The sequence below is a fragment of the Ptiloglossa arizonensis genome, chromosome 10 (genome assembly GCF_051014685.1).
Source record: "Ptiloglossa arizonensis isolate GNS036 chromosome 10, iyPtiAriz1_principal, whole genome shotgun sequence".
Lineage (NCBI taxonomy): Eukaryota > Metazoa > Arthropoda > Insecta > Hymenoptera > Colletidae > Ptiloglossa > Ptiloglossa arizonensis.
The window spans coordinates 4,966,683-4,985,837 of NC_135057.1; the positions used below are offsets into that span (position 1 = coordinate 4,966,683).

The 19,155-nt window shown below is 26.7% G+C and overlaps 3 protein-coding genes across 5 annotated transcripts; 1 reads left to right on the top strand and 2 right to left on the bottom strand.

The window, feature by feature from the left end:
• Positions 1 to 145: 145 nt before the first annotated feature.
• On the bottom strand, positions 146 to 10,822 carry Lqfr (clathrin interactor lqfR). Its single transcript, XM_076321273.1, has 8 exons — positions 10,365 to 10,822; positions 6,805 to 6,884; positions 6,210 to 6,328; positions 5,125 to 5,507; positions 4,824 to 5,040; positions 4,183 to 4,735; positions 3,951 to 4,094; positions 146 to 3,164 (listed from the first exon to the last, which is right to left on the bottom strand). Exons 1-8 carry the CDS (start codon positions 10,403 to 10,405, stop codon positions 331 to 333), a joined length of 4,371 nt encoding a protein of 1,456 aa, XP_076177388.1. The 5' UTR covers positions 10,406 to 10,822; the 3' UTR covers positions 146 to 330.
• A 1,093-nt stretch (positions 10,823 to 11,915) lies between these two features.
• On the top strand, positions 11,916 to 16,178 carry LOC143151833 (uncharacterized). 2 transcript variants are annotated; one of them, XM_076321275.1, is made up of 8 exons: positions 11,916 to 12,096; positions 12,189 to 12,432; positions 12,548 to 12,717; positions 12,817 to 13,026; positions 13,142 to 13,518; positions 13,597 to 13,956; positions 14,066 to 14,860; positions 15,159 to 16,178. In XM_076321275.1, exons 2-8 carry the CDS (start codon positions 12,308 to 12,310, stop codon positions 15,915 to 15,917), a joined length of 2,796 nt encoding a protein of 931 aa, XP_076177390.1. In that variant the 5' UTR covers positions 11,916 to 12,096; positions 12,189 to 12,307; the 3' UTR covers positions 15,918 to 16,178. The 2 variants fall into 2 exon arrangements, with proteins under 2 accessions (XP_076177390.1, XP_076177389.1); XM_076321274.1 differs by having other exon boundaries at positions 11,916 to 12,432.
• A 671-nt stretch (positions 16,179 to 16,849) lies between these two features.
• Positions 16,850 to 18,806, bottom strand: Lsm1 (U6 snRNA-associated Sm-like protein LSm1). 2 transcript variants are annotated; one of them, XM_076321744.1, is made up of 3 exons: positions 18,455 to 18,806; positions 17,977 to 18,125; positions 16,850 to 17,856 (listed from the first exon to the last, which is right to left on the bottom strand). In XM_076321744.1, exons 1-3 carry the CDS (start codon positions 18,564 to 18,566, stop codon positions 17,683 to 17,685), a joined length of 435 nt encoding a protein of 144 aa, XP_076177859.1. In that variant the 5' UTR covers positions 18,567 to 18,806; the 3' UTR covers positions 16,850 to 17,682. The 2 variants fall into 2 exon arrangements, with proteins under 2 accessions (XP_076177859.1, XP_076177857.1); XM_076321742.1 differs by having other exon boundaries at positions 17,276 to 17,856; positions 17,941 to 18,125; positions 18,455 to 18,766.
• Between the last annotated feature and the right edge of the window lie 349 nt (positions 18,807 to 19,155).

Here is a 19,155-nt window from a genome sequence, read left to right on the forward strand (position 1 = left end):
ATTTGTTTTTTGTTTATTCATTATATGATATTATTCTAGATAATTACAATTGTTTGAAAAATAGATTATCTAAATTTTATAAACTGTATTATGTTATAAATTACATTTTTTAGATGGTATTTAAACTTTCATTTGTGTGTGATAAATAACTAATAAAAATAGAAAATTTACTATATTATTTTATTTTATATATAATATTTTTAATGACATGCAAAGAAGCACTATAAAATTCTAGAATGAACTATATAAATACTTTAAGAATATTCTTCTAATTATTTTAAGATTTTGTAGAATGCATTCATAAACATCTTATTCAATTCCTGCTAATAATTAACTTTCAAATGTAGAACCTATAATGGTGTCGATCAAAAATATCACTCTAACACCTAAACTTCTACATTCTTTATCGTGATCACCAGTAATTAAATTTTGAGTCAAATCTAAAAGCCATAGTCTTACTTCAATAATAGTTTCAAATAATTCATTTACAATTGTATCTTTTGGTACTGCAATAAGTACAGCTGCAACACTTTCTATTACTGCTACTCTAACTTTTGCTTGATCATGATATCGCAAGGTCCATGATAGTTCCAAAACTTCTTTTCCCATTTTAGAAGCAAATAAACAATTTTGTGCTGCTGCCATTATTGTAGATAAGGTTTTAAGAAATCGAATCAACAAGATGTTTTCTTGATCTGAGAAAATCTGCAATCCACTATTTAAACAAGTGCCCTGTTTACCGAAACTATAAAGAAGTGGATAAAAAAATGAAGATGCAACATTTGCAAATTTATTTTCAAATGTTTTGGGAGACTGTATGCTATGTGCAAATCGTTTTGTATTTAATTCAGTTCTTTTATCAACAATTTCTCGCCAATCTATAATCTGATTTTCTACGCTTTTAAATTCTTCAAAATCGTCACTGTAAAGTACATTATATTGCTGACTTTTTTCAGTATTAATAAAAAGTGATACTTTGTTTAAAATTTCTTTTCTTCTTGGTTTCAATTTTTCTTCATTAATTGTATTCTCTTTATTTTGGTTAACTGGGATGCTTGATAATTTTTTTGCTGATTCTGCCAATACATCTAAGAAGAATAATCGTTGACTTACAGAATATTTATCCACTTCCATGTAAAATTGTTGACATAAAAATGCAGCGCATTCTTGGGGATATACAGTTACTATAGCAACACAAGACTTAAATGTTAATACTTCAAAATTTTCTACATAACAAGATTCTTTAAGTGTAATAAGAAGTTCCAATAATTCAATAGCAAAAGATACATCATCGCCTGGTAATTGCGATAATATTAATTCTTCACAAACTTCTAATGATTGTGAAAAGATATCTGGATTTGTTGAATTTTTTTCATTTACTAAGTTATCACGCAAATCTCGTAAATAGGCTGGTCGTAATTTTTCAATAGTTTTCATATCATGAGACATATCATATGGCACTAAATCATCATCACTATCTAAGTCTGAATCATTTTCGTTGTTGCTCTTAATTACTGCAATATTTTCTGATACTATTGTATGTGCTTTTACTAATTCTTTTAAATTTGTTATGGTAGAGATTTCTTCACATTTATTATTATCTTTTGTTTCTATGTTTCTCTTAGGTAAAAGGCTGCATTCCACTCCCAATTCATACAGTCTTTTATCACCCAATGTATCGAATTCAATATCATCAAGAATTAAATTATGCTCTTCAGTACATTCCTTTATTTCTGAATTTTTTGTTAGTGTACCTAGATTTTTTAAAGACTGAACTAAATCTTTCACTTCCGTTGGCATACTGTTATATTCAAAAGAAAGCTTTGGTGTGTCATCTGATTCAGATAATTCATTGGTAAAAATTTCACCAATACACATTCCTATTGCTCTTAACATAATATGCGAACATTCAAGATGAACTGATATACCAGAAAACAGTAATCTTTGAATATTATCTTTTTCATCCCTACTCAAATAATTTTTCGATTTTCTTAAACACATAATTATTAATTTTGTGATGTATTTATGTTGATCCACTGAAGTATGATTTAAAGCACTTTTATCACCCCAAATGTCTAGAAGTTTTATTAATAATTCAATTAGGATATGATTTTCATTTAAAAATTGCGATAAATACGAGCTCAGATTCATTATTAAATTTTCCTCGTTATAGTAACACATTAATGGAATTTTCGTTGTTAATGTGTATTTCCAATTCGAATTTGATAGTACATTTCCAAAAATTGAATATACTCCAAATTTTACATCACAATGTTTTAAAAATAATACAGCTATTGGTTCTATACTTGGTGTATCTAATGTTTTTAATATACTTTGTATTAAATTTCGTTCATTATTTTTATTTTGGTAACACCATGCTGCTAAAATGTAGATAAATGACAACAAATTTTCTGGCTTTGTAATAATTACCAGTTTGCTGATTAAAACTGAAAGCGGTTTTGTCTCTGCACTGATACCATAATGCAATCCAGTATTTATAAACAATATTGCATGAGCAATATGAAAACTAATAATTTTAAAATATATTCGAGGTAAAAATGTGTCAAATGTTTTATCTTTCAGCTTATTAGCTACACGATTTGGTAATGAGATTAAAATTTGTACCACATTTCGCCATGTCTGATCAAATTCTTCTTCTTGCCTTATATTTTGAGTACGACACTTGCATACATTTATTATTGCAGAAAATAAAGAATCACTTTTTATTAATAATTCCAAAATTATTGAAATAGTAAACATTATTTTCTCATCTTCAATTTGTTTCAGAGCAAGATTTAAGGTTGATAAAGATTCAGCTAAAATTGATACTGTAGCACCATCAACAATTATTAAATATTGAAGTATTGGATCTAATATATTTTCTTGCAATGGCCAATTGTGATCAAATTTTTCGATAACTTCTTCTAAAATTCTTCCATATAACATAGAATCAATTTCTGTATCAAAATCAAGCATAGTATATTTTTGTGGTGTGAGTGGACCTGGTAAGAATTTAATATAATCAGAAATATATGACTTCAGTTTTTTCAAACTTTTATGGCTTTTGATAGGACCCATAGAACATAATTCTCCCAAAAGTCGATGTGCAGCATGTTTTGAAAGATTTTCAGCTGAAGTGATGAAGCTTTCTTCTATCTTGTATGCTGTAAGGAAAGTCTCTCTTGGGGGCATTATATTATCTTTAAATATATCCTCAAGATTAAATAAGGCATGCGCAAACTTTTGCAATAAAAATTGCTTTTTTTAAATCAAACGATAATAATAATGGAAACAATTTTAGGATAATAAGTGATAAAAAACAAAATATAATAAAAAATCTTTTTTTCATATTTAATGCATTTAAAATCCTTAATTTTATGATTTAGTAATATTGAAATATGTTTACAAAGGAATAATCTTTTTTTTAATAAACCAGAATAAATCTGTAAAGCATTAAAAGGTATTAGACTTAAGAATATTTTGTTTTTAGTAAAAAATTAAAAAATTAATACATAATTAATCCCAAATTATTTATTGAATTAAAAAGTGTTTTATACAAAAGTTACTTGGTATTGAATGTAGAATCAAATCAGAATAGAAACATTTTATTTTCAAGTTTTTTATTTTAGTAAAATAGAAATGGTAGTGGACAATTTATTCTATATTCCCAAATTCCACGAATAGTTTGAAAATAATTGTAAAGCGAGATTATTTTGGTCAGTAAACTTTAAAAGAATGTTTCAACGTTTTGAACCAATTAATGGCAGAAATAAAAAAAAAATGCTTCATAAATTTCAATTAAAAAAAAAATTGATTACTTTTAAAATATTCTCTTTTAATTTTATCAAAATGTACAATACATGTTTTAAATCTTACTAATTCTAATGATTAAGTATTACTAAATCATAACATCATAATTACATTGAAAATAATGAATACAGAGTACTTACCTCCATGGCCAACCATAATAGGTGGTGAATTCATGCTCATGAAAAGATTAGAATTATCAGTGCTGTTTATTCGCCTATCAACAGAACCAGTGGTTACAGAATTTAAGGTATCCAAATCTGATAAAAGATCTGTAGATGAAGGCGCTAAAAAAAATAGTTTTATAGTTGAGTTCATATACTTTTTAATTGTAAATAACAATTGAATAGCAACTAATGGTTATCCATAATGTACCTGCATTGTTATTCAATGTTTGTTGATTACTAAGCACTTGTGGTTGTAAAGTATCAAACAAATTACTATTCATATTAGGATTTTGTGGAAGTGTATTTCCAGAAGTTGTAGGTGTAAAAGGTGTGCTTACTGACTGGGTATTCATAAACATTGCATTATTCACATTGTCAGTCATTGGACTATTAATATTTGGTATTGTTGCTCCTATCAAATTTATTTGTGTTTGTGGCAATTGTGATTGTACGGTAGAATTCGATATTGTTACAGAAGAATTAAAAGCAGATGTAAAATCTGCAAATTCATCATTACTATCTTTCGTTTTCACAGTGGGACTGCCAAACGCACTAGTAAAGTCTCCAAAATCTACATTTGCATTTTGACTTTGTACAGTGGGTTGAGTATTTGCCCTTGGATTAAAATCATCATCATCATCAACAACTGATTTGTTATTATTCTCATTCTGAGAATCAAAAATATCATTTAAAATGTCATTTTTAATTTTTTGCTTGGCAGGTAAAGTCAGAGAGTTGTTTTGTGATCCAGATATACCATTCTGCAATTTAATTTATAATTTTCAATTTATACCATTATGAAACCCATAAGTAACTACAATCTTCTATAGTTACTACTTCATTGCTTACATTAGACTGTTCTTTTCCATAATTTGCAGCAGCCCCTAAATCTACCTTCTTAATAATTCGTGGCATTCGTGCTGGTGAAGCATTCGTAGAAGTTGTGGACACAGAAGTGGTTTTATTAATACGATCTATATTGTCCATTGTATCTCTGTATTCTCTACCTCCTCTTTTTGGACTCGGATGGACATCATTATCTGAATCTTCTCTTTCACCATCGTCACTATTATAAAGAAATAAAAATAAGTAATACTAAATTAGTTGATTATTGTTAAAAGAAAAGAAAAACATAAAAGTTAAAATCTACCTGTTATTCGTATCCTCAAAACCTTTTCCTCGATTATCTCGATCCCAATCATTATAAGCATCTATACTACTTTTACCCCATTTTGGACTATCTGTCCACCTATCTCCACTAGCAAATCTCATACCCATGGCTTCACTGGATAAACCTACATATTTGTCCTTATTTTTCTTAGCTTTTTTTCTTTCTTCACGTAATTTGTCATCATCTTGAATGAAATCAATCAATTCTCTAACTTTATGCCTAATATTTATCCCTTGATCTTTCCCAAATTCATCAATGCAAGTATAATTTTCTAAAGATCTAAGATCATAAATATGTTCCCTAGATGATGTAACCACTCGTTCTGAACCATTGCGAACAAGATAATTTAAAAGTAAAAGAGACTGAAACAAAGAAACACAAATAATTATTTAAAAATAGAATTTTGCAATATAATTATAATAAAAAGAAGTATTTATAATAGTAAGAAAACATAATGTTCCTTTTTTAGTGAGATTTTGCTCAGTGATATGACATTTACACTTAAAACCATATATTGTTATATTCAATATTTCGACCTCTATTACTGTATGAAAGATCATGAAATAGTGAGTGACAGTTGAAGTGGAGTATTTCAGAATTATATTATATTATATTATATATTATATTATATATTATATTATATATTATATTATATATTATATTATATATTATATTATATAATATTATATTATATATTATATTATATTATATTATATAATATTATATTATATATTATATTATATTATATTATATTATATTATATTATATTATATTATATTATATTATATTATATTATATTATATTATATTATATTATATTATATTACATTATATTATATTATTAATTACTATAGGTATAACAATCATTTTTAATTACTGTATTATTTCTAATTATTAATTATAATAATAATAAACTTTTTATGGTCGTATTTATTTTATTTATATCAGTCGAAATTACTTTTGTATTATCTGAATTAAATATTTTATGTAGGATATAATTATTCAAATAATATATTCATTTGTTAAATGATCAAAATAAATATATTCATAATGAAATGAACATACCTTGTATGTTCGACGCCAATTCCGTTTTTCTTGCAACATCCTTTTCCACAACATGGACATTACCTCGGGAAATTGCTCATATGTGAATGTAGCTTGAGCCAGTTCTTGCATCATTGCCCCTGAAGAAATAAATGTGGTACAATTAATTTTACCATACGTCGAATTTCAGAAAAAGATAAAATTACACAGGGGTTAGCAATCATTATGCATACATATAAAAGTATATTTATTATTTAATACATCTATTAATTAAGATATTTGTAAATAAATTTCACAAACAATAAATATTTCGATACAATATCGCACGAAAGATTACACCGACAATATTCAAAATGCCGAACTTCGTGAATTATGTTTTCAGTAATGATTATTTGAATATTATTTTTGTAAATAAAAGTTTCGATAATTTTGATATTTATTTTATCAATTTTTCTAATACCAATGATTTCGTAATTTTCGAAGTACATATAATATAAAAACTATGTTTTAAATTTTTCATACTTTTATAATTAACATAATTATTTCCTTTAAAAAACAAGTAAACAAACTAAAAACATATGCGATAATATACTTGTTTAAATATTAAAATTTATACCGGTAGGACCCCAAGCATCATCGTTTGTTGCTTCTCGAACTTTAGCCTCAGTTTCTGTGTAATTCATTACCACGTTAGTCCTGTAAAATCAACATTCACTTTTATTAATAAATTATACAATTTTTTTAATATTCTTAAACAGTATAACACAGTATATGCGACAATGCTATTAATTCTGATGAAAAATTACTTTCACTGTATTCGTGCAGATCGTACGAACACCTGCTAATTGCGCAATAATTTTACGCCTCTGATGGCACACAATACTTTTCTGTTTTCAATTTCTAGTGCATACGTATCATATTACAAAATTTCAATATCGTTTGATAAAATTGTTTTCATGAAATTATATCTGTGAAAGCATTATTACAATACAAGAACAGATGTATTCTATATTTATTATTCAATATTCCTACACGCAGAAATCATTGTAAACATCAAATCGCGTCTAACAAAAGTAACCCGGTAACATTCCGATTACCGACTTTGCCTAAATTTTGCACATACTGTATGTTATATGTATACAATAATTTTCCCAAAACAAATATGAATACACTACCCTAAAGGTTCATAAGAAAATCGAATATAAAGTTCTATATTTTCTATATATTCAGTATACGTCGATATGTAAGAATAGAGTTCTTTTAGGAAAAAGAATGTATAGAAAGAAAAATTTTACTACATTCCAGATACCGCATTATTGATATTATTCATTGGTACATACATAACAAATTCCAAAAAATATGGAAAATACAAAACTTAAAACACGAGTTACTTGTGACCTTTTTAGTAGTGTCTCAATGCGTTTATAAATATCTGTGAATTTAATTTAAATTAAATTAATGATTCAAATGTTGTGAAATCTCTTCTCTAAAATTTACATTACTAGGTCTTAAAGAAATGAAATATTTAAAGTTTAAAGTTACCTATTATCTTTATATTATATTTTATTGTACATACGAATTTTTCCATTCTTCTAAATGATTGGATATTACTAAATAAATAATAAATAATAACATTTAACTATTATTTAATAATTTAGTTAATAATGGTTATGTTTAACACTTATTTCATAGATAATCAATCGAATGAAACTTTGTAACCAAATTATTACAGAAAAAGTAAATTGACGGGAAAGAATGCATAAACGTTTTTAACTCTTATCGTCAAATAAGAAAAGCAAATAACATTTTTCCTGGAAGATAACGAGTAACGATAAACAACTTTGTATTGTAATAAAGTTGATGTATTTACGGTTAAATTTTACGCGTTAATTATTATCAAGGTTAATATGCAAGGACTTCGAATTCCATTTTAATAGTATTTATATTCTTTTTAACACTTTTTTGGTGAAAAACGATAGAGTAAAATCAATTTTAAACGTTATTTTCAAAAATTTCATTACGAAGATATAAAAATTATGTTTTTCTGCAGTATGCATATGAGTAACAAATACACGAATTGAAAAATCAAACATTAAATATAAAATAAGTTTGCAAATACATATTTTTATTTAAAATTAAAAATAACGTTTAAATAAAATGGCTTTATTTAAAAGTTCATTACTTTATTAAACGTTTTACAAAATATTTAAGCTGAAAGTATTGATCTCAAAAAAAGGTTAGGAAAACAAGCTTTCATCTTAATAAATTTCTTATTACAAATAGTGTGTTTTAGAAATATACATATTTTACAATGTAAATTTATATAATCTTCTTAAAAAAAAATAATTTGAAGGAAACCAACTAATAAATGTACAAGTACATAATTGTTCATCAGAACAGCATATCAGTTAAACAATCGTATTTAAAATCAGAAATCTTCACATGCCCGTTCGTGGATTGCATTTGTATTCAGAAGCACTGTTAGGGATAATGGTGTTCTTCCGCTTCTCGGTTTCCACAGATCGTAAGAAATCATATATTTCCGATCGTGAGTACAAATTAACTTGTGACTACCGCTTTAAACAAATAATAAACGTAAACAATAATCACACGTTGAGAACTATATTTTAGTATTATACAGAAAGAAATAAAAGAAGAATAAAGTAATTAAAAAATTGGAAACTCAGTAAACAGTTAACGTTGAGAACCACTGTTTAATTCGACTCTACGAGTGTGTATGTATGTAAGAAATATAAGAACCGGTGCTGTAACCATACCATACTTATACATCCCATGATTACGCAAAAAAAGAAGGTAAAATGTTCATTTGAACACGACATTTTTTCTACTTTCAATTTTTATGAATACTTTTCACGCACATCGATTACAGTTGCATCAAAGCGTAACTTAACAACAGGTGTGAAAATCACGCGAGAATATCTAGCATCCTTGTAAATGAAAGGAAGTGGAAAAAAACAATTACTATATTAAACAAGTGATTGCACATAATTATTACGATAACTTTGTTATAAAATGTTTTTTTACGGCATTTGTAACATTTTATATATCACTAAAGATTATTCCGTATTGCAAGCGATTAAAGAATATTACTATGGTCTACTTTGATCTTTTATCATTGGTTCACGCTTGCTGTCATATTCAACTATTTTCATCGACGAAAACTGGTATTTTATCGATATAACTCACTTCCTCTTTTTTAAATATACAACACTTTCTCAACTGGTAGTCTTACTTATCATGGACAGCAACCTGTTCGTGAGCTTGTTAGAGGGCAGCTTATCTACTAATTCCAGTCTTTGCAACGATAAAATTACTTATTTTTTTGTACATTCTTACTAAGAACATGAAAAATATTTTCAATTCGAAAGTAAACTAATTAAAAAAACACCAATATAAAAGTAAAAATGTCGGTCCGAATAACGAATATAAACATAACACATTTCTATAAAAATATCTTCAACACACAACAAAGCAAAAGTATATAGTACAAAAATAGATGAATTATATAATTAATAATGCATTATTAGAATGTCTACCCGAACTTTTCGTAATACTCTTGTTAGAAATTACTTTTTCTAAGTACAAGATCTGCTACTGTTTACATTAACAACACATAACTAATATATAAACAAATTTAAAAAGCTGGTAGTGGGTATTATAATAATAATGAATACAAAAATAGCTAAGGGAACAATAAAATTATGTGTCGTCATTAGCAAAAAGTATTCAGAGAAAATAGTTAGGTTATTTTAACTTCTTATAGACACATAACACTACTTAATATCAAAAGAGGTATTCGTTATTATTTGACCCAGAAATTTGTATTCGATTAAATAATCGTTACTTAATAACTCACTCAAATAATATAATATAACAATATATTTATCGTAAAGAATTGTACAAAAGATTCATTTGAAATGAGCTTACGAGAATCTCGATTTTACAGATTTTTAATAGTAGTTAAAATAATTTTCGAATACTAGCCTGCAGATAGCGAGGGACCTGTTAAATAATGCAAGCAAAATAACTATTAACAAACGTAGAATTTAAGGGTATATGAAAAATCGTCCAGCGTATCGAAACAAGTAGAGTGGAATGCGTTGAAAAAAGTAAAAGCAAGGTTAGATCGCGTGTAATTGACTTAATCGTACTTACGCCTTATCCATTAACTCCCGCACTTTCCACATGTTCATCATCGTGCTTTACACTTTCCACAGAATGTAATACGCGTTTATCGCGAGAAAACTACGAAACTTACACTGATAAATGTTCACCAGATGTTTTTGGGAGCATTTGATTTCGCGACGGCGACGGCGAACGAACGTCACCAGGCGGTGGCCATGTTATCCCTTCCACGTTCTACTGAACTAATAGTCGTCACAGGTGTTTTACGTTTGCCAACCTCACTTTTCGTTATCACAGGTTTTCCTACGTAACACTTTTATAATCTTTCTCCAACATTATGTGTGATACTCGATAGCCGAAGAACCTAAATTGCTTATGGCGAATGGAATCAGTTAGTTTCCATTTGATCGAATGAATCATTGATAAATACACGTTCACCTTAATAAGTATAATGCACCAATTAATATTAACAAGTTAATTGTGAACTATAAATTATTTGTTGCTTGTATATATTTAAGTATTTAAAACAGAATTGTCATTGTTTGTATTTTGGTATTTTTACGTTGTATTTAAATATAACATTTATTTGAACTATTGCCAACTGATTATTTAAAAACTGACGGCAATCGTTTGAGTTACGTGCTTCATATTGTTTCAAACATTACCTATTTTAAATTGAATAAGCTTCCATTGTTTAATTTTTGTATTATATTTATTTGATTGTAAGTTGTGAATATAACCATTTGTTAACATATTCCGAATTTCTATATAAATGAAATTCTAAAATTTATACAAATCTTTATTTACAAGAACACCGTTTAAGTCAATATATACTAGTGTAAACTTGATTAAAATAATAATACAAAAATGTTACAATATATGTATTGTATATAAAAAATTATAGTAATAAATTGATGAAAAATATTTTATAATAGAAATGGAAGTGTGATGTATCACTTATTCTTTTTGTTTTGTATTGTACGTTGGTTAGGATTTATTTTTAATTGTGAGTAATATCTTAGCATTTTGAAAATACCAAAACTGTAGTGAAAAATTACGAAAATATTTTCCGTTATTATACACTATTATTATATTCAATTCAATGAAGAGTTATAGTAAACAAAACTGAGTGACCGAGTGAATATCTCATTGGTCCTTTTGTTTCTAGTTAGGAGTGTATCGTAGATTCAACGCTTAGTGAATTGAAACAAAATATTCAAGAAAAAATTACAAAATCAATGGCAAATTTCTATTAAAAATTTTTGACAAAAGTTAAAACTTTTAGAAAGAACTGACAATATTGTTATTTACATACATATAGAATAACTCATATAAAGTCTATTATATCTGTATGTATCTACTTTGAACAAAATTTCCTACCGTTCAGCCTTGTGCGGTCACGTGGTTTTGTTTATATGTAGTACATGATAGATGTAATAAGGTGTTACAAAACTACTTTATCGATTAAATAAAACATTATCATTGCTTCTTTTGTATAAAATGAAATGAAATTTATTAATTTTTTATAAACACATGTAAATTTACTTTGTGTAAATAATAATTTAAATAAAATTAAAAAAGTATATTTCGTAGCCCTCTGATGGTGGTTTCCGAGAAGTATCGCTATGTCTAGTTTTGTCTTCATCGTAGACTATACTCTCTGATTTATAATGTCATTAATACTTAGTGCAAATATCGGACAGTTGGATTGGTTGAATGATCATGTAAATCAAATACGAATCAATGAAAATAGTATTGTCACGTAATATGGCTTGTATATTCTTCACCAAATTATTTCAATTATTTTATAAAACATGATTTGTATGCACGAACGTATAAACGTGGTGGTTACAGTGAAAGAAGTCGTTCAGATAAAACGAAAATAACCGCCGTTGACGAAACGGTAACGAGCGTGCGTATAAGATTCAAAGATGTCAGAACGTGTTTAAATTGTCGTTATTGTAATATCGACAATGGAAGATTTTAACGATAGTGTGGATGGTAAGTTGGCTTTCAGAATGCGAAAAGTCAATCCAGAACAATTCCACACCCTTGTCAAAATGCATTTGTCTTTCGAATTGGATCTTAATACTGAGGAGTAAGTTGATAATTATTGTTATTTAAACTTTCATCTATAAAATTATTTTGTAATGTGGTACATTTTTTATGAAACTAATTTTTTTAATTATAAAATTAATTGCTAAATTATACAGCAATGACTGCTTCAATGAAAAAGCAAAATTAAAAAAATGGGGCCTTTTGAGCTTTACAAAGAAACCTAAATCTACAATTAACTTACAAAAAGGTGTAGAAGGTGCTAGTTTAACCGAGGATGGAATTAACCAAGTGAAACAATTAATAGAATATTTATCCAAGGAACAAAGTAAGTGTAGATTTTATCAGTTTGTAAAAACTTACATTATTAAATGGCTAATATTTCTTAAATAATTTCTTTTATCTTTGTCCTTTAATAATTTTAAAGATATTATTCAAGAGGGTATATTTCGACGTACTGGTAAATTGACAAGACAACAAGATTTGAAAATTACAATGTATCAAGGCATTCCATTAAATCTTAACGATGGTCGGTATAGTGTTCATGACTGTGCATCAGTATTAAAGGGATTTTTGGCAGAATTGCCAGAACCATTATTGTCAGATTTGCATTACCCTGCACATTGTCAAATTGCTGGTAAAATGTTTATAAATTTATATCATTATGCATTTTCATATTTGAATTATGATTATGTTTTTGTATGTACCTTTTCTCATTTCTTTTATAATTTAATTTTTTTTCAATATTTCAGAATTATGCAGTTCTGATATAAATGGCAATGATGCAAAGTTATTAAGGTCTTTGCAATTGCTTTTGTTACTATTACCATCTATGAACAGAGTTTTACTCAAGTATGTTTTAACACTTCTTAATAAAACAGCCAGTTTTGAATGTAAAAATAAAATGAATTGTGATACACTTGCTACACTTTTCACTCCACATTTGATGTGTCCAAGAAAATTGTCACCAGAAGCTTTACATATCAATTCTCAAAATTTATCATGTTTAGTTGCTTTTATGATTAGGAAAGGGACTGAATTGTTTGAAATTCCACCAAAATTAGCTACAGACATCAGAGCTTATTGGGTAGAACAAGAAAGAAAATTATTAAGCCCTAAGAATATTGATGTAAATCTATTTCTTTTTAAATTAGTTAAACAATTAATATTTTAAGTAACCAATTCATTGAACTATTTATTATTTCAGTTAAATGAATCTATACCAGATACAACAGGTACAGCACACACTGTATTTAGTTTTGTAGATCATAAATTAACAGCAAAAGCAAATTCTACACAAGATACTCAAGCGGCTTTAGCTCAACTTTATGCTCATATACAAGCTATGCCGGAATCGGCTAAAAAACGCAGGCTTGTAAAACAATTTAACAAAGAAAATGGTCAAGGCACACCAAGACAAGTTAAAAATTGTCGAACTAAAAGTCTTGGAGATTCAATTAAGAAGCATATATTTCAAAAGAAGATCTTGGGACATAAGAAATTTATTGATCTTAATATAGGTTGCAATATCACCAGATCAAGTAGTGAAGAAAATATATTATCATCGGTAATGTGTACACATAATAACTTTTTTTATGATGAATATAAATTAATTTTTTAATAGCATGATTATGTTAAAATTAACGCATTTTGTTTGCATGCTTATTGTTGTATAGAATTTAGAAAAATCATTACTTCAGACAAAAGTACTGTTTAGTAAATCAGATGATGAACTTAGCATGGAAAACTGCGATACAAATAATGATAATTTTCTTCATACTAAACATATTAGTAATAGTACTGGTAGTCTTAATACTCCTACGTTGAGGAATTATAAAGACAAAAGAAAGGCCATGTTGATGAGATTTGTAAATATAGAAGAAGAACAAACAAATGAAAAATATCATGAATGGAGTATAAACAATTCAGTTAAAAGATTTGAAGGAAATTCACATACAAATGATTCTATATGTTCAAAAATAAGTGACGGAAGCATATCTTTGCAAGAAGAACATTTTAATCCTGACAACTTAAGACGTGATGACGGTACTGCAGCTAATATTGTTAGATTATCTAGACAACTTAGCGAACCACCTGATATGTATTCTTCTCAAAGTACTTTGTATGAAACTAGAGAAAATGAATTAGTCAGACAAAATTCAGAACCTACTTTATCAATATCAAAAGTAACTAATGTAGATATGGCTTCCTCTTCTAAATGTTTTGAAAACAACAAGAAGCTACTGGAACATTCAAAAATGGAATTGCACACTGATAGTGCATGTGTTCACTTATCTCCCATTGTAAAAAATAGACTTTGGAATGTATATGTTGCCCATACATCTACACCATCAAATTTATTGCGCAAAAGCTTAGTTACTAATGATTATATGTTAACTCCTATTACTAACAATGATAAGAGCATGAGTCCAATTACCCAAAGTGCAACTAAGATGACAAAAGCGATGCAGGTATGTATTTATTCTACTTTAATATCACTCCTATGCATAATTAAAATATAATTATGCATTTTATATACATAAACTTTTTTGTTATAGTTCACAAGTTTATATAATTTTCATCTAAAAAAATATCAAAATTGCTCTGTAGGTTTTATCTAATTTAGAATATAACACTAAAATAAGATTATTTTCTTCAATACATACAGTAGATATGTAACTATTTAATTGGTTTCACAATAAATAACATAAGTATTAAACTTTATATTTATGGTAAAGAATTTTAAATAATTGTTTACATTTATTACAGGAAACAATGATGACACCACGATCTAGAAAACCAGTAATGATGGTTTCAGGTTCAAACCTTTGTAATCTTGCAAGTGTTAATAATAGTTGGACTCAACATAATGTATCTAAAAACATGCGTAGTTCAAATCTTGATATAATTGGACCAATAAACTGCACTTCAATTCTTGAAGAATCCCAAAGACCTAATAGTACAGATAGTGAAATCATTTATGGAGAAAGTATTGATTTGGAAGAGAAGGAAAACTTTGGCAATGATGTGAGAGAACAACGGAAGTTCTTTACATCCGTTGATGACTGTTGTGCAGTTACACAACACAGTACAATGTCCATAACAAGCACATTTAGAGAATATTTGTTATCTAGAAGTGTTTTAACTGCTAGTCCCGTTGATCTCAGTTTCACATCACGTACAGGAGATTTTGAACAATCAGAGTCTGACTTAAACATCTTAAACGAAGATCGTCTTTCTGACAGTTTACTTTGCTGTTTAAACGGAAATCATCCAGAATCTGATACTTCCGGTATTGCTTCGGGTAGCACTAATAGTGCAAATAATTCTTTGGAAAAAAATGACGAAGTTGCAAGTTCGCCAAGGAAACGAGCAACTAGTTTACAGCGTAATGATTCTAAAAGATCAGTAAAAGAAAATAGAACATCAAAAAGTATACGAGGACAAGGTTTTAAATATAAACAATTGAGTGAATCAACATTAAATTCAGTGAAAGTAAAAGATACGTTTCAAGAGACCTCATTTTGAGACATACAGTGATATATTTAAAGTACGAGTCAAAATCAACGTATTTTAACACTACATTGTTAAGGATACGTTAACTTTTATATAATTATGCAAATACATTTTTTATTTTAATAGTACATTTCATTCTGGAAAAGAAATTGATAAGAATTAATATCATAAAAACTTACAAAACTGATAAATTTGTACGTTAATGGTATTAGAAAGTGTAATTCTTTCGTGTACATCTGTGTCTTCGAATTTGTCTTACTTTTTGAATGTTCATAATAACAAAGAATAGCGTATCTTCATATGATATGTACAAATTTGTAATATTTACATTGTGAACATTTTATACAAAAGTATAAAGTATGACACATTTATTTTTTATAATGCCTAAAAGTTTATATGGCATATATTTTGTTAAATTATCAATCTATAAATAAATTTTTTTGCACAACAATATGTATGTAGCTCTACGTTTTTTTGTTATTTATTACAATAAAAAATATTACACACGATTGTAGTTTTAAAATATATACTATACATAACAAGTTTCAAATTAAATTTTACATAAAATTTATAATATTCCAATGAAGTGCTAGTACTTTTTTTTGTTATAATTTTTCAATATATAATACACATACCAAGAAGTTTCTTTACATCTTTGTATATTATTGATGTAGATAACATAAAATGCAGTAAACATGTGGAATTTTTATATATTTTATCACATGCTTTTTAGACACTGCAATTGTGTTACACACATTCACATTACCTATAACTATAATTATATTAAGAATTTAAACAAAAATAGCACTCTAATCAGAGTAAAATATACTTTGCAAAAGTTTTCAAAAATTTAGTATGGTTAATAAATAGATAGGTATAATTATTCTACAAACGTATTTTATTAATTTAACAAATATACAGATAACATGTCCTTAAAATATTGATGTACAAAAATCAGAAAAAAATTTAATTTGTGTAAAAAAGAATTTATATTTAAGAATGAGAAAATATTCAATAATTTATCATGCACATATGTTACTTTAATAATTAATCTTCACGTGTATATGTTTCCAATAATAAAACACTTTAAATTATAAAATGAATTTATGAACAGTTAATGATTCATATATTTATTATGCATAAATTGTATAGACAGCATTAAGCACGTAATATTTTTTTTATTAAACCGACCTTAAGTCTTTGCTGTCTGTTTATTTTGCTCAGGTTTATTTTTAGATTAAATTAAAAGGAAATTATTGAAATAAGAATTATTTACACAAAAATAGATTTGTAAAATTGATCATAGAAAAATATATAATCAATAAAAATTTGCAAATGTAATGAACATGTTCACTTATGTGCTTAATATAGATGACAAAAAGATTATATATGAGTTACAATACATTTCTATTTAAATATAATACTTTTATAATGCAGAGAAGTTAAGATATTCTTAAAAGTATGATATAATTATAATGTGAGTATTCTCCTCACTAGATGAATTATTGTAGTGAGATTAAAAATATATAAATTCTTGTTATTAATGTTAACAATAGATTTTGACATTATATGCATTAATTAGTCTTGTACTATAATAGTTTTGCAAGAAAATTAAAAAATATTAATAATAGTTATTGCTATTTTTACAGTAGTACAATATAGTTATACTTTACAGGTTGTTACCATTAATACCCTATAAAGAACATGTATCATAGCTTTCAGAATTATGTGAAGATGTAGATGACAAAGTGGTAGTAGTTAAAGGTGTAGATGTAGGTCAGAACATATCATCATGACCCATGTCTGGAATGTATGATAAACCTCGCTCCTTCAAAGCTTTATTTATTAATCGCTTTTGATCTTGTTTTAATTCCTGTTCTCGTCTTTGTGCATCCAGAATGTCATCTACAGATACTTCAGTTAATGGTAAATCTCTTTCTTTTTCTCTGTCCTATAATAAGATTTAATTCGTCTAATACGAATGTAATACAATCTTTTTTAACATATTAAATAATTATAAAAGTAAAGGTATTACTATTTCTCCTAGAAGCACTACATTTTCTCCTCTTACAATAAAAATTCCTCTTGGAATGTCTCCATATTCCTTGCCAACGTGAATTCTTTCAATTGTACGATGAAGTACTATATTAGCAAACTGATCAACACTTCTAAGATATCCAATTAAGGTTCTTCCATCTCTTAGTAAAACCATAAGTTTTTCTAAACCAGAATGACATGTGATATTTTATGGTAATGAAATAAACTTTATTAAAATAAGTATAGTAAATAAATTTTACTAAAAGCTAATTCATTTATTAATACTCAAAGAAAAAATGAAAGAAATTACATATAAAGTTTATGTAGTGAAATATTTTGTTACAGACACAAATATTTCTTTTATACGTAGTGTTCCTAATATTTCATTTTTTTGTGCTTAAACGCTGTTTACTTGTGTACAAATAAGATAATATTTATAATGAATAGATTAAAAAAACATAATAAAATTAACATAACCTAAAAAATGACCTAATTCTAACACAAATACGTACTGTCAAGTTCTTCGAGAAGAGACGCTGTCCCTGGTAAAATATTCATTTTGTAATGTCTTCTTCTTCTTGTAGAAATAGCTTTCAAATTAAAACAAATAAAAATCTTGCACATCAACTTAACCTGCAGTAGACTTCAAAACTACAATCATCTCATTTATTTGATAATATCTCTTGAATTATTTCAATTTATTAATTATTACCAACTTATTATTGTTGACAGTTTTATGTATATATACAATTAAACTAACAAACTTGTATATTTGATCATTTCCACATTTCCTACGTATCTACACAAGATACAATCGATAAATTATTACTGAAGTTTTATTGGTTAGATAAAATTTGTTATCAACTTTAGTCATTGTAAAGCAAGTAATGAATGTACTGAATCATTTCCTAAAAACGGCTTAGTTCTTAATTGAAATAAGTATCATTATTAATCATTTATGATTGATAAGGTATGTAAAAATTTCAGAAGTACAAAGTAATGCATAAATAGTAATACAATACTAATAAAAATTGTAGCGATGAGATAATAATTCTCAGCTTATGATTGGTCTAGAGTCTAGCTAATAGTACAAAAATTTCATAATTATAAAAATATATGGAAAATGTGAAATTAAAATTCTAGTATTCTAGTAATAACATAAAATTAAAAAATTAATATAATTTATATATAATTTAAAGTTGCATTAAATGCA

Bases quoted from the DNA above. Each gene is read 5' to 3' on its own strand.
- Lqfr (XM_076321273.1), bottom strand. From the start codon at position 10,405: ATGATGAACATGTGGAAAGTGCGGGAGTTAATGGATAAGGC. The intron at 6,329-6,804 runs GTATAAATTTTA...TTATTTCTTCAG, and splicing joins TGATGCTTGGGGTCCTACCG to GGGCAATGATGCAAGAACTG. The intron at 5,041-5,124 runs GTAGATTTTAAC...TCTTTATAATAG, and splicing joins TTTGAGGATACGAATAACAG to TGACGATGGTGAAAGAGAAG.
- LOC143151833 (XM_076321274.1), top strand. From the start codon at position 12,308: ATGGAAGATTTTAACGATAGTGTGGATGGTAAGTTGGCTTTCAGAATG. The intron at 13,027-13,141 runs GTAAAATGTTTA...TCAATATTTCAG, and splicing joins TGCACATTGTCAAATTGCTG to AATTATGCAGTTCTGATATA. The intron at 14,861-15,158 runs GTATGTATTTAT...CATTTATTACAG, and splicing joins AGATGACAAAAGCGATGCAG to GAAACAATGATGACACCACG.
- Lsm1 (XM_076321742.1), bottom strand. From the start codon at position 18,566: ATGTGCAAGATTTTTATTTGTTTTAATTTGAAAGCTATTTCTACAAGA. The intron at 18,126-18,454 runs GTACGTATTTGT...ATTCTGGTTTAG, and splicing joins TCTTCTCGAAGAACTTGACA to AAAAACTTATGGTTTTACTA. The intron at 17,857-17,940 runs GTAATACCTTTA...ATCTTATTATAG, and splicing joins TAGTGCTTCTAGGAGAAATA to GACAGAGAAAAAGAAAGAGA.